At 42.3% G+C, this 16,094-nt stretch overlaps 1 protein-coding gene across 3 annotated transcripts in view; it reads left to right on the top strand.

The window, feature by feature from the left end:
* Window positions 1-16,094, top strand: part of LOC133350643 (E3 ubiquitin-protein ligase MARCHF1-like) — a 171,835-nt gene that overhangs the window by 149,939 nt on the left and 5,802 nt on the right. For 2 of the 3 annotated variants that reach the window (XM_061565235.1, XM_061565236.1), the window contains 2 exons: window positions 614-693; window positions 13,272-13,452. In XM_061565235.1, the coding sequence (XP_061421219.1) occupies window positions 614-693; window positions 13,272-13,452 (261 nt within the window). Of the gene's footprint in view, window positions 1-613; window positions 694-4,574; window positions 5,728-13,271; window positions 13,453-16,094 lie in introns of all 3 variants that reach the window. The other variant, XM_061565233.1, reaches the window with a different exon arrangement.

The raw sequence follows: 16,094 nt of genomic DNA, 5'->3' as shown, positions 1-16,094 counted from the left end.
TTTCAAGATGTTTCAGACAGCTGTAATCTTACCAGTTCTTTTTCAACTTGTCACAGGAAACTTATAACATAACATGTGTGTGGGCCCAATTTGTGCAGAGTTTGTTTAAACACTTTTGCATTCATTGCTAATGAAGGAAATCCTGCAAAAGTGATTCCGCCCAATTGATGTTGTGGTTTTTGGCCCATTTTGTTTTGCGAGGAATAGCTTCCATGTATTCAGCAAGGCAAAATATTACGTAGTGCATCAGTAGCCTGGGGAGTGCCAACGCGAATTGGGGCTGATGCCATGCAAACAGATGAAATACCATTTCTAAAGTTTGTCTAAAATGGCACAATCACTGAGATGCATTCATCACCGGATTTAAGAGTACATCTTTCCCTAATCCCAAGTGTACATTCAGACTGCTTGCCACTAAAATATACCCATTTCTAACCCAGCGTGACAACAGCTATGTGGAAACAAACCCGCGTGCAAAATAATGAAGGAAAATGCTTGAGTGTGGTGAAAATGAAATTTACCCCTGCAGTCCCAGCATATCTGGGGAGTCCAAAGGACATGGCCGCTGCAGGTTGCCTCTAATTATTTTTGCGTAAATGCTTTGATTTGACAGGCGAGCAGCCCCACGTCGCTGACTGTCCCACGCAGTGCCTCTCGCGCATCTGTCAGCCCTTCCAACCAGGACATCTGCAGGTGAGCCAATGGGTCTGTTCACACACCCAGGGAAACAACATTGTGGTAAATCCAACATTGGAAAAGTTACAAAAAAGTCACTCAGTTGGGATTATGCATAGGAATCATCACCCCCCTAATGGCAGACTAATTCCTGCTTGCAGGTCATGTGTTGAGTCACCCGGTGCTACGCAGGGACAGCTGCCATTGTGGAGGGTACCCTTTCAAATGATTTTTATGAGATCTGAATGCAGTCGCTTTTTGCATTTAAAGTGCCCTGTTTTGATTATTGAGTTGTAGCCAGTTGTTTGTTAACAAAGCCACCCAAAAGTTTCTTGGATAATTGTATATTAATGTTGGCATGCCTGGGAGCAATTATTATTTTTGATTTATGATAAGTCTGCCAATACATGCATGTATGGACCTGTGGAGCATTTTACCTGCAATTGAAACAGGCTGTTGGTATGAATTTATTCATACTGATGCATTCTTGGAGCCAGATTTGGATGCAATTTTGCCCTACGGTGATGCATTACTTATGGCCTTGCTTGCCTATTAGAGCCAGCATTAGTGATACAGGCATATAATCTTTGGGGAGAGGTCTTTTCAGATCTCACATACCAGCATGTGACACGAGCAAATTAAATAACAGTGTTTTAATTTGAATGTGCCAAATAGTACATTATGCATGCGGCTAACAAAATTTCCCCTGGTGTTACATAGCCTCACAAGAAAAGTGCTATCGGCCAACATTTATGCGTGGAATCCACCATTTATATATTTGCCCAGGGGTTATGTTAGCAAGGGCACATTGGGATGCCCTACTGGGAAAGTGTACAAGGAAATATAATAATTAAAAGGAATTCATGACCTAATTTACATCTCACAAGAGGCCCATCGTGATGGATGTATAATTACTGGCAGCAGCAAACCTGAACCGTGAATACTGCATAGTCCCTTGATTTAGTAGACGATGCCAATGATTGGAGTATATTTAGCAGCTGAATGGATAACTCGCGTTGTAAGGCAACAGTATAAACAGCGAAGCCTAGGCTTTGAAAGTAGCTGTTGTGTACCCACATGCCTTTTTTTACACCGGCTTTGCAAAAGTAGGTGATTTTATCACACAGCATTTCACTACATTACATTTTAACTGCATCCCATGTTATTCATAACGTTGGCTAACATTTAGAAACCTCCTTACGATTAAGTAGTAAGTTGACACACTCAATATGAATGCTTTAAGTCACGACTTGCACCTCACGGCACTTTAATTGAGCTGTTTTAAGTAAAATAAATGTCAGGCGCCATGAATCTGTACCAATCTACTTGTCATATGGAGTGGTGGCACAGTGGTTAGTATACCATGAATCTGGAATCCTGAGCGCGATATATGGCAATGGCCAACATCAGTGGTGAGTGATACATGTACCCATCCCGGACGCCGTCATCAACCTGTACTGACCAACGTGGTGAAATATGGTCAAACAACTGCCATGACTGAAAGGCTTTCAGGAGACTATCCAGCGGTGTATTTACACAGCTGCATATTATGTTCCTTTTTTTTTATAATTTATATTATTATAAAAAGCCCCAACATTCACCCTTCGAATTATTTGTGGCTCAGAGCGCAGATGTTGGAGGTAATTAAATGTTAAGTACAGTTCAAAGTTATTGTCCGAGTCATTTTAAAAAGGGGTTGCATGCCATTTACTGAGATATAAATGTTCTACACATGTACTGGTTTTAGAGGAATTTAATGGACATTAAGCAGTAGTAATCGGTGCATTTGAATTCTGCATTAGTAATACCTAAAGACATACTGTGGAGACCTGAATTAATATGCGTAATGCTAAAAAAAAGTTTCAATATTAGCTGCTGAATGGTTTGTGTCAATTTATGGATTTTCATACCCGATGAAATAAGTACTGGAGCATTTGTATTTAATAATATTTCACGGGACCCGAAGAAAGTGATTGAATATTAATGCCAACACCAGATAAATATAAATCGAGCTCTTAGGGTTAGGCTCAGGGGAAAGAAGGAGAACAGTTGATATTCTCGTATTCCCTTGGTCGGCATTGGTTCTGGTGCGAGGTGGTTTGTATAATCCAGCCCAGTGCAGGTGTGTTTTTCACATCACAGGATTGTAAGCGATGGCAGCGTCTTGGTGAAATATTCATCCTGCAGTGGTTTGCTTACGACGGATGATGATTACATTTGTTCTAAAGTGCAAATGGACTGGTGGAGTAAAAATGTGACGACACATCGTGACTTGCCGTTGCCTCATTGAAAGTGGAAGGTGCCTTCTCGATGGCGATAAATAGTGGGTTGATATGTGGTGGTGAAACTCAAAGCACGGCCGATCACTTGGAGGTAGACCTAACAGAAAATACTGGCAAGGACACTTGAAGGCAATGTCATTCCCAACACTTATTTTCTACCTTAATTTCCTTATTCAGTGTATAAATGTATTAAGGACCACCTAAGAATGGCAAGCATTAAAATTTCAACACTGGAAGAGGATTGCAGGTGGTATTTAATTATTCTCATGGATCAACAGGTGTTTTAAAATAGGTTATACATGTCTTTAACTCGTTTTTAATGTTCATTCAAAATAAAACAAGACGAAAAAGACAGTTATCGATGAATGTCCATTCTCTCACCACCACTGAATCTGCAATCTCATTTTGGGAAAACATGTACTTGCTGTGGACTTTTACAATTTTCCTACTGCAGACCTTGCCAATGCATTTTGACTGTAATGCAAGTGGTCTTGCGCCGAAGCCAACCTCTGATAATTATAAATAATCTCTGCTGACCACACCCGATATGTGGAAAATTTAGAAGAAATCCTTAGGCGCTTCACCCTGTCTCCTTAAATTAGCGCGGGGTAGCTGTCTCCAGTGAGCGCTCATTTGCATATTGATGCGCGGTTGTCTTCCATTTCACCGTGCTGCCTGCCTGCCGTCTTTATCCAATTATTTTTCCCTTCAGTTTTTAGCTTTCTCGATTTCACAACAAGCGCTTCTCTCTATCGCTGAAGACCGCATTGTCATTTGCTGTTCCAACTGTACAGCTTTGCATGCACCTTACATAAATAATGTATCGCTGCTGCCAACAGCACTAATGGAAATCTGAAATAAACAGCGTCTTACATTTACAGAATTTCAATCATCTGTGGATTGACATTGAAAACTCTGAGCCTTTTTTTGTATTTGTTTGAAATCTTCCGCACATCTTTTGCTCGGTCCTTTAATATCTTACTTTTTAACATTCAGTAAATAATTTTATTGCCCAAAATGGTTGTTTGTTAAATAGCTGCATTTTTTTAGGTTACAAACTGAAATAGAAAAAAGCTACGTAAGTTTTGACAACATCTAATATTTTATCGTCCATACCTGTACACCATTGCGTAATTGAAAATGCTGTACTGACAATACTGCAACATTGTTGCGTAAAAAATGTAACTCCACTTAGCAGCTTGGAATAGGCGATCAGAAGTCGCATGTAGTAGTGTAATATGTGGGCATTACCACATCTTCTGAGACGTCTGGCACATATGGAAGAGGCCAAATACCCTCTACATGAGCCCTCTAGAGCGTCCTTTAGTGGAGGTTCTTTCACCAAATTGGCATGACCAAGCATTAGTCGTCTTGCACCTTTATCATTTTACTTTAAGACAATTCCTACCGACAGTTGTGAAAATTATCATCTCTGAGTTAGCAATAACATTTGGCAAAACATTGTTTCATTTTGTGTAGAATGGAATGGATTTCTATTGTCCCTAGTCATTATTCTCCATTACTTTTCTTTCTTTTTTAACTTTCTTATTTTTTTGTTCTCCTATCTTTTTTTTCCCCTCCATCTTCTTCTCCTGCTCCATGTGTGATCGTGTGCAGATGAAGTGGGTTTATATGCAGGAAAAGTCATGCAGTCTCAGGCCATTTTCCCAGCGAACGCTGTGATGCAAAAACCAAAAGCTTCAAAAAAGAAGCAAAAGGAGAGTGTTGAGATGGTAAATGTTAGAAGCAGTTCTAAAACGACATCGGAGTGTCGCAGTGACACCCGCAAGCAGTCTCCTGCATTCATCTCAGAAACCTCACTGTGTGCAAATGGCAACGCTTTAGAAACATCAAAGCGTTCTCGCCAAAAGAAGTCAGAGGAAAAGGACAAAAAGCCACAGGTACGCAAATCCTCCGGGCAAAGCGCATTGCCACAAATTGCAAAAGGGGACAAACGGCAGAAAGCAGATCGGCAGCGGGCGGCCGTCGGGGGTTTCTGCGACTCCTCAACGTCGTCCTCCTGCGATCACGAGCCGAAGAGGTCGTCCAGAGAGACGCGGAGGAAACGGCCGAGCTCTCAGCGGGGCAGCGGAACGTCCTCGGAGCGTGGCACACAGACGAGCGTGGTCATTCGGGAAACCCCCGTGCGGCCCGTCATCAAACGTCCGGTGGCCGGGGCGTCGCCCGTCTCGGCAGGCACCCGCAGTGGGTCGAGCAGCCTGTTTCACGCAAGCAGAGCCAACTCGCATCAACGCATCACGCACGTGGAACCAATCCAAGTGAAGCCGGCTGCCACCTTGCGTAAGCAGTCCTCAATGCTGACGCTAGAGAGCTTGGACTCGGAGTCGTCAGAATCTCACGGTGTCGAAGATGACTGCGCGAACACGGCTTTAAATGCTGCGGCAAATAGGGCAACGTACCGAGACGCAAAGATAGGGTGTGTTACTCAGCCACGCGGCAGTGAGGCTAAACAATTACAGATCACTCCAAAAAACATCCGGCGTAGCAGCAACAGCAGTGATGATGATGATGACGACGATAGCGAAGACGACAATGGCAGTGAATATGAAGGGAAACGCAGCAGTGACGATGATGTTTATGAAGAAACGCCTGCGATGGGGGTGCAAAGGAGGAAGCAGAGAAAAGCTGTTGCTGCCAAGGTCTCCGAGCATTACGACGTGTCGAGCGGCAACTCCTTGACAAGTGGTCACTCGTTTCAACCGAGCATCAGGAGGAAGTCCTCCACTGCCAGCTCTGGAGATCTGTGCAGGTCAGGAGTTTTTCTCAGGATTTGTAAGCCATTAGGTCTTCCGGGCTCACATACACAAGGAGCCTTTGCCAGTAGACTCGGAAGGGAAAGAACAGCTGAGAATCGGGATATTTTACGGCCGCGCTGGGTGTCGACGTGAAGTGATTGTTATTGTTCACAAGTTTTGGGGGGTTGGAGAGAAAAAAGCCACGAGTGTTTTTGGCTCATCCTCTCCTGTTCTCAAAAAACATCCTGTGTGAGATGGTGACGCACTGTAAATGCGTGTAGTCATTTCGCCTCGGTCCAAAGGATTTGTAGGGAAACCTGAACACGATGATCCATCACGCATTTTTTTGGTTTTGACATTTAAAAACTATTGTTCGCTGTTCCACTGGACAGGTTTATGTGCATAATGTATCCAAGTTCTGTCAATAAACTGCGAGGTTATCAAACTTGACACTCTGTAGTATTTTCCCATAGTTTCATGTTTTGCAGTCGGTTATGGCCTTTATATGAATAGACATAAACACGAAGGAAGAGGTTACTAAGTTTTTCATGTTTTATAGTCCTCTTAAATTTTTACCAAGTTGACCCATGCAAATGTGTGCGATATCTTCCACCTGCTCATACATTTATAAAAACCCTCCCCTCCCATGTAAAAAGCAGTGGCATATAAAGGTACATTAATGCATGAATCGAATATTCTTATCACACTCATGATACATGTGTCCAATATATCTAAGAATATATTTGGAATAATGTCCATTCGTATATACTTTTCATGAATAGTGTTTCACATGCACTTTGCGGCCACGGTGTATTCTACTTGCAGCACAATGGCAAAGAAAGAGAATGGCTTTTTGAATCAAATCGCAAATCCACATTCTGACAATCGGATCACGATGGGGGTGAATCGTGACATGCCTAGCGGATACTGATCAGGAAATGGGTGCAGTTACGAGTGCAGATTCACAATGTTTGCCACAGAAAAAGATTGCCCAACAACACTTCACTAAGGCTTATATTAGATTTAGTTAATAAGAAGCAAAGCGAAGAGTAAAGTTGAAAAGCACTGCCTTATGCTGGCCAGTCACCCAAGCCACCCTTTGTTAATAAAACCTCCACGGATCTGAGAGTAATTGGGACCACGCTTGTGAGAAATGCAGGGACATACTTATCAATGGGGCCCTATGCTTTGCCCAGGATGCTCAGAACAGTTACATGTAAACATGTACATCCGTGGTGACAGGAATCTATAATACAGCCTAGGAGTTTTTTTTGCCCGTAAGCCAGTGTTTTTTATTAGTCTTTCCATTAAATGGCTACAGAAAATCTGGAAACAATCCAAACAGGTTTCCCTGCCAAGATATATGAATTTATTTTCTCAGAAAACCTTTGCTTGACCTCTTGCATGTAACAGAACTGTGGCTCCTCCTGTGTCTGCTACATTTCCTGTGGCTTGTTATTCACAATCCCTAGCTTTGCCTTGTATGGCTTCTTGCATTTGTCAATGCAGTGACATTCTAAGCTTCATTTCTCATGTGGCACTCAAATAAAGAGATATCATAATCGTCGTACTATTTGGGTGGCCAACTTGGAATGTATAACTACAAGATGTTGAAATCAGCTTACTATGCAAAATCATAATAATTAATTAAGAATAGTTAGATTTCGGCAAAATAAATACCTTACTTTGTCATATGGAGAGACTGGCATCTGCCACAGTCATGTGGAATGTGCGTCATTAGTTTACAGCTGCCACTGAAGACGAGCTGTGTGCCACAACGCCAGGGAGACACTTTGACTTTGAATCAAGTTTTACTTTTTATGCATGCGACATTGTCAAAAATTAAAGTGGCCTTCACTCAACCACGCCACGAATAACAGTAGGGCCCGTTCTTGAAACCAATGTCACGGGACATGCTGTATTAGAAAGTGGATAAGACAGCCAGTGTAGCTTTTGATGAGCAGTGCCCAAGTTTAAGCCTGCTCCAATGCAGCTCATCATTTTCTCTGCTGACTTGGGCTTGGCATTAAAACATATCATTTTGCTTAAACAGTTGTGCGTAGACTAACCTGAAATAATTATCAGTCAAATATAGCTATGACTTACAACTGTGATTGAAACACAATGTTTATTCTTTTATAAAAAATTCTACAAATATTCTCACCACAGCAGATGATTATTTATACAGTTCAGTTTGAACATGTTGAATTTATTAAATGTATGTATATTTAACTTATTTGCACCATACGTAGCCAACCGTGCTAATCGTAAGTGCGAAATAACAAAGCAGTGATAGTAAACATTTGAGCTGGGAACATTTTGCACCGATTTGCATGTACGGAAAACTTTCGTTGCCACCAAAAGAAAAATACACGATATCGATTAAGACTATTATTATCATCCCCACGTCATGAAGTCGAGGGTTGACTTTTAAAGCAAAGCCACGTTTCCCAGGCAAGACTCGAGGCAATTTGACTGACACGCTTTATCCAAAGCAAACGTCTTGTTAATTTCCTTCCTTGTTTCTCATGAGTGTTTTACAGAATGCCATGACCCCACATTTTAAATCGGCAAATGCTTTGTTTAAAAAAAAATGTGTACCTTGATGAACGTGAGTGGCGTGTATCACTTAAGCCTGAAAATATTGGATCCATCCAGAGTTCAGAGGCTTACAGGTTTGCAAGTATCGTGATTGCAGTAAATAGCTGTGAAATCACATACAAAGCTGAAGTTCTCAGCCACTCTGAGACAATGATGATAAAATTAGGAGGAAAAGACAATGACGAGATTTTGTAGGAAGAGGTTCAGAAAAACAAGATTAAATTGAGTCAGCATTTCAGTATTCACCGCAGAGTAATAATCAATAATGCCTAATATTGCAGGCCACAATAAATTAGTCTGTGAGAATAATTTGGAGTGCATGTCTGGAATGTTTGTGGACTGCCTGTATATACTTGTGCTGATAGCATCCATGCATTAATGCAACCCTGCATGCATCCTTATCTCTCAATGTTTTTTTGTAGTTTTTTTTCTCCCAATTTGCATGTCCATCAATACCCATTCACGCTTCTCTATATTCGTCATCTTTCTATGGTCCATCCATTTATCTGTTCCTTCCGTCCATCTATTATTGTTTCATATCTATGTCTATCCATTTGTCAACCGTACTGTCCCGGGCATTTATTTATCTTCATCCGTCAGTCTTCATGTCTGCCCACACAGCTTCCTTATCAGTTCAGCTGTCAATCCACCTGTCGGGTTTTATCTAACAGTTCATTCACCTGTGCGTCTGTTCTATTTATTATTTATTCATGTAGCTATTACATGATCTCAAATAGAACTTGTTCCCATTATATTGCATGGACCTTGTTGACATGAAGGCTGTCTTGGGGGGAACTTTAGCTTCCTATGATATCCTTTTGACATTAATGAAAATACAGTAAGCTAACCTTCAAGCAAAGAGCCAGATAGACCCACGTCCTTCCTACGTGATGGCATGCTCTCAGACTTTTTATTCCCGGCAGAACCACAAATGCTTGAGATGGATTTCTAACTGTTAAGCCTCGGGGTGGAGGCATGATGGCGACCAGTTTATACGACCGAATCTTTGTTAATTCATTCAAAAAAAGTTAACAAACGTAATATATTGTTCATGCTTCAGTGTTATAGTGTCGGCTTATATATACGAGGGCTGTTTGAAGCTTCCTTTAAACGTGTCTTGATGAAAGTGTCAAAGTGACGGTGTCTTAGTCATGAAGCCTTTGCCAATGGAGGCTTTCACAGAGAGGTGTTCTCTGAATGTTGACCTTGCCACCCCTAATGATTGATACATTTATTTATCCAGGTCAGAAACCATTTGGATTTTCGATCTTTTTCGTTACATAAACCTAAGCAATGGTTATATAAAAAAAAAAATCAGTTCACAATTTTGACCAAATGTCATGGGTTAATTTAAAAGTAGCATTATGGGGTCAGTGGTAACATATACAGCATCGAAAACAATGGCACGGGTCTTAAACATCCTGAGATGTCCCGCCTATAGCAAATGGGGATACTTTGGCAATGCCTTAAAAAAAGGAGCAGATGGCTGCAGGAATATAGGAGCTGACTTTGAGCAAATTCTTTCAGCGGTGGGCATACTCCCCAAAGCTATTTAAATGCCTGCTCAAAATTCCCTGGCTAAATCGTCAAAACGAATTCACCTGTTCATGCATTTATTCATTTAATTACTTTGTAGACTCAGGTTATGGTATGTTCTGATGAAATTAGTCAGCCTTGACATAATTCCCAAAAGAGAACTTTGTTTGATTGCTTAACTTAAATAATTTGTAGCAATGGTCTGGTAAAGCACAGCCAAACCGTCACCATGATGCTGGCATACAATGGCCTTTCTTCAAGCAAGCTTCTGTAATTCCCTGAGGCTAGCTCAACACACACACAAACATGCATCATCACTGGGGCTCAGAAGTGTGCTGAAAGCAGTGGACCTTGGACTTTGAGGTGAGTGCATGCCACCTGAGATGCAGCAGGGGAGGAGCTCATGGCTGTTTCACTGCGTGAGTACACGGCAGTGAAGAGATGTTTTCGCCCATCGCCCAACGCTTTGCCGTCGCTTGTGTTGGACGCCATGCATATCTGCATTGGAGGGAATCTTGCAGAAACAAATACCCACGAGAATACATGACTCCCACCAGAATACGTGTACGGGACACCGTGTAGCGTGTACGTTCTGCCATGAGGCGATGTGTGGCTGGCACAGTGGCACTGGTGAGAGCACATCCTTTGGAGTGAACATCAAGTGAAAATCAATTGTCACTGCTGCGTTTTCAATCGCGCGTGCTCTATGTATTTATTGCCACGCTTATTCCATCGAATGGATTATCATTGGCTTGTGGAGTTGATACAGTGAAGCTTCTCTTCTATCAGTTTTCAAGTGGTGTGGTGTTTCTGTTTACTCATAATTAAACTCACAGATAACAGTTGTCGAACATTGCACCTCTCCTGGCCTTGACATTCGTTGAAGACACTGGTATAGCCATTGACCAATCAGAAAATTAACACCGATGTGCACATCTCCTTCATCAATGAAAATCAAAGACAGGCCACAATGCGAATGCGCATTTCGGCCCTGAACATATTGCCATCCTCACGAGCAATTTTTTTAATCTGTGAAAATAACTCTGTTTATCTGTGATATTTTGAATATATTAAGAAATGAAGAATTGGTATAGCGTCAATGTCCCTCAACTGGTGCTTTCATAGATACAACAGTACCAAAGGTCAAGTATTTGATCATACTTCACCGCGCTGGTCAGTGCGAGTTGCTAAAGGCAGGGAACGTAGGCAACACAGCATATTTTACTGCGCTGTCCTCCGCTTACCGTGTAGCCTGACCCCAGCCTGCACATTTTATGCCTGGTGGCTGCCCATCCAAACACTATTGCTGAGCTCATATGCGTTGCAAATGGGGCATATTCCAGGTGATTGTTCATAGGCGCCTAGGCATCCTCTCATCCACAGGAAATTGGAAATCTTTTTTAATGAGATAAAAACCAGGTGCTCCTAATCGCCCCTATTTGTCCACTGCAGTCGGTTGCATTGCAGCCTCCCTGTCAGGGCTGTGACACCCATTGATAAATCAAACCCCACTTACCCATGGAACCCAATACTTGTACAAGGATGCAGTTATAGGATGAATTTACCACCTGCCACAATCACTTCTGGGTAATTGCTCTTGTGCGAATTAGAAGAATCAAGCCGTAGATAATGGGAATTTTCACAGATTTATTTGGACCGCAGATAGACATTCTGGATAAAATGGTCACCTACAGGAAGAGTTTAACTGCGTTGTTTAAGCGCTAATGCTTTTAGTTGTTTCATTTTAGAGACATTCAATTTTTTTGTTCTTATGATAGCCATCCTTAGGCATTAAAAGACAGTGAATAACTGACTCATGATGATGCTGAATAAGAATGGAACCATTATGCAGCTGAAACATTTCCATTGCTGTATTGATTTTTGATGACTGCTTTTATTAGCTGAAGTCTATTGAGGGCTGTGTTAACAACGTGCACTATGAGCAGGTGAGACACAGCGTTGACAGCATTATAGATGGTGTTTGCCAACTCCTTTGTTGTGCACGGCTAGCAATGCAAATGAACATAAGCCTACTGCCCTATTTGCTCGTTGATATCGCACACCCCCATTATAATGTGCTACAGTGAGCTATTGTATACTGCAGCCAATGCAGCCGCTCCCATTCCTTCTATTAAAATATAAAATATCTATGCTGTGCGATAATTCTCAGTGCTTTCTAGACTGTAAAGTTTGAACAAATTAATCAAGGCTCGCCATACCTTGTGACACTTGAGTTTAATGCAACGCCTTGTTCAGGTTTTCCCCAATCCTCACTTCACTTTTATCAAAATTGGTGCAATTCACAAAACATATACTTTGTTACCTATGCAGCGACCGGTGTGCTTTGTGTGACAATTTTGGGTGGGGTGAGTATTCTGTTATTGCACATGGAGTACATTCCTGTATAACAAAGGTGACATGAGAATTAGAGTTACTGAGAATGCGTGCCTACATTATATACCATTCGCAGATGAGAATGCAGTATACATGTGCACGGCCATGATTTGACAATTCATTATACTATTCAAAAGCTACACAGCCATAGCCTATTGAGCAAAATGATGGCATGCTCCAATATCAAGGACATTGAGGCAATCAGGATTGACGTATATGATATTGTATAGCTTAATCAGTAGTTCGCATAGAAACATTCAACCCATTGGTAAGTTTATTACTCGTCGTGATCCAGGATAACAATTATAATAATTATTTTTACATTGTTTGGCACTGTAGCACTTCTTGTGACTGCAGGGGTGAATCGATTGCAATACAGCAAAATGCTAATCATACTCCAATAATCCTCAAGTCTCTGAAATTAGCGGATTACCCATGGTTGGTGACTCCTCCCGTAATCCGTGGGACAACTGATCCTGAAATGATGGATTTCTGGATCACTTCCGGGAGGGACTAATCCCTGCCATATAGTGGGGTATACTGCATCGGCAGCATCTGCTGATTATTAGAATTTTAAAAATAATTTTCTTAAAAGCGCTGAGCATTGCAAAGAGGCTGCCGGTCAGTGGTTAGTGGCACTGCTCTGTAACCGCAGCGACCTGAGCTTGCTTACTGGCCAGGGCCAATATTGGTGATGCATATTTGAATTGGTCCCAGGCCTCTTCGAGGTTGACCCAGTCCAACATGCGTACCCACAGTACGTTGTGTAAACATCTTAACTGGGGAGACCAGGTTTGCCTGGAATGATGCTGGTCGCCACCCACCTCCCCATCCGTGAGCTGTGCTGGCCCTCATAGGTGCTCGTTAACAGAAATTACCCCAACAGTCTGTTAAGTATATACAGGGGACATTTGTCTTTGTTATTGCGCCATTCCCGCCTTGAATTATTCTTCACCAACAGAGGTGGGGGGGGGGGGGTCTTCTCTCCACCTACTCACATTTCGCTGCTGTGCCCGTGTTGCGCCAGGATCTGCCACTGCGAGGGTGAGGAGGAGAACGTGCTCATCACGCCGTGCCACTGCACGGGCTCGCTACGCTTCGTGCACCAGAGCTGCCTCCAGCAGTGGATCAAGAGCTCGGACACTCGCTGCTGCGAGCTGTGCAAGTATGACTTCATCATGGAGAGCAAACTCAAGCCCCTGCGCAAGGTGTGTGCCACTTGGCTTCGGCTCGGTCCCAACGAGGGCGATCCGCCTTTGTTAACTCATTCAGGGACCAGAGGGGTTGGGGGGGGTGAAACGCTGGTGCAGTGGCGTTTACCGGTGCTGCGCTATGTACCAGGTGGACGGAGACTGAGTCACTGGCTGCCTCCCCCATTACCGACACGGTGTAGGAAGGCCTTCATCAATTCGTGGATTAACACAGGGCTGTATTTCTTAAAGACTGGTATGGTGAACATTAAGAAATAAGATGTGTTGATTGTCGAAACATAAGAATACAGTATTGTATATTTAATAACACAGCGATGTTATATTTTTTATTACATGCTACTCTGGGCCTTGTCATGACCTAAACATCCATTCCAAATACAAGTTACATTTTACCTTCATATAATGGCGATCATGCTTTTGAAAAATACCTCAATCTTCTTGTCTAAAAACGATTAATTTCTAACGTATTGTGCCTGCTAACAATGCAGGTATGGCATTATGGAGAGCATATTCACATGCACGCAAACTAAGGTTTCACGGTGTTGACTGTCAATAACCCACTGCGGTACTGGATACCAAGCAAGTCTGAGAAGCACACACACACATTGCCATACACTGATTGGGCAAGTGGTGTTTGCGAGTGCCTATTGAAGGCCAACACTCTACAGATGATGGGGTGGTCTGGCCAGGATCACACCTGACCACCTTTGTCTCCCCATTGCTGCTTTGTACACACTGCATCAGATACTCATTAAAGGCTGAGTTAACTTAGGGGAGGCCCAGGACCGGTTGAGATATGCATCACCGATGTTGACCATGAGTGGAAATCTTTATTCCAATCGTCAGGTTCTTAGCAGGGTGCCCTAACCACCGCTACCGTTCCCCACGCACGCGCGCACACGTGCATACAAACATGGCTCAGTGGGCATGATTGAACATGATACATATTCCTTTCACCTTCATATTCAGTGGAAAGTCCACCTAAAACCACTTCACAAGTGATCTTTATCCGCGTCATTACTTGACATTCACCTCTGTCAAGCATTGTGGTTTTGGCCATTGCACTTGGCATGAACTTAATTAGTTTTTCTTTTCTTCGCTCCTCAAGTTCAACCAAATCTGAAGCTCCAGTGTAATGACTTTCCGCTGTACCTTAATACGCATGATACAGAAGGTTAGCTTTGCAGCCTGGTGAGCTATGAAATATCTGAAAGTCGCCAACTAAAAGTCGTTCAGAGATGTCGTGTTAACAGTGGGGCTAGCACCGTTGAAGGTACATACAAACCAGGGCATATCATGGGAATACAAATATCTCACGATTCCTGAAGAGGGGAGAACAGCATTTAAAGACATTGTCTTGAGGGATGTATTATTAAGCAACTTCTAATATCCTGGGAACAGCTGCTTCAAAAAGAGAGCTATCTTTTTGGTAACCTCTGCTATGTACGGGTTACCAAAAAGATTTACAAAAACTTAAACAAACACAAGATCCAGGTTCGTTTCAACACAGTACACAAAATCCGTGATTTTATCCCATCTGTAAAGGATGTGATTTCTGACATGCAATACCCTGGTGTCTACAAACTGAGTTGTGGCTGCGGCAGTAGTTACATTGGGGAAACTAAACGACATGTCTCGGACCGCGTTCGTGTACACAGATCTGAAACACGGTAGGACCAATACCTCTGCCGTTGCCGATCATTGTTTTAACAATGTGGGCTCACACGAAATCGATTTTTCCAAGACGGAGGTACTCTGCAAACCTACCGGCTACCTTCAGAGATTTCATGAAGCCATCCAGATATATAAACACAGACACAACTTCAACCGAGAGGATGGGTAAAAACTGAGCAATCATTGCAAAGATGTTATTAACCAGGTAAAGTCTTAACTGACTGTGATGTTTCCATCCTACCTGCCTATGTCAACTGTTATTTCCGACTCTCTGTGTCTCTCTATACCTCTCTCTTAGATCTCTCATGCTCACCCTCCGTTTCTACAGTTACATGCTAATTTCTCACATTAGCATCATGCTAATCTCTCAAATTAACATAGCCACTTCCGTGCCCTCTAATTTCTCACATTAACATCATGCTAATCTCTCACATTAACATAGCCACTTCCGTGTCCTCGTCTATAGGAGGCCGCTTTCCTATCTTACAGTTACATGCTAATTTCTCAAATTAACATCACTAGCCCCGGCTACTTCTTTATGACCCTTGGGCTACACCCATTTCAAACCTTTTAAAACAGTCTGCCTCAGCAGCAGATTATGCTTTCCCACCTGATGACGGACGCTTGTGTTGTGCCCAAAACGTCGTAATTTATTTTAATTTTATTTTCTACCTACGTGACTTTACCGAAAGAACCAAAGAGTGGATTCCTGCAGTCACAAAAGCTTCAAATCAAGGTTTTATGTATACTTTTACTTTTCATGAATGTAACTGAAATCACAATAATGCAATGTCTGTTTCATTGCACAAAACTCATTACACGTTCTACAAAAGGTTTGGACATTTGGAGTAAAAATCAGGTCAGACGAGCCACGAAGGGCAGTTATATTTCTAATGAGACCAAGACCTTTTGAAAGAGCTCTGTCATTCATCAAAATTCATGCTGTAGTTCATGAGCAGGATTCA

Source organism: Lethenteron reissneri, chromosome 34 (assembly GCF_015708825.2).
Source record: "Lethenteron reissneri isolate LAM-NWPU_2019-01 chromosome 34, ASM1570882v1, whole genome shotgun sequence".
Classification (NCBI taxonomy): domain Eukaryota; kingdom Metazoa; phylum Chordata; class Hyperoartia; order Petromyzontiformes; family Petromyzontidae; genus Lethenteron; species Lethenteron reissneri.
The sequence above is the reverse complement of the archived record's forward strand: the minus strand, read 5'-3'. Positions and strand labels throughout refer to the sequence as shown.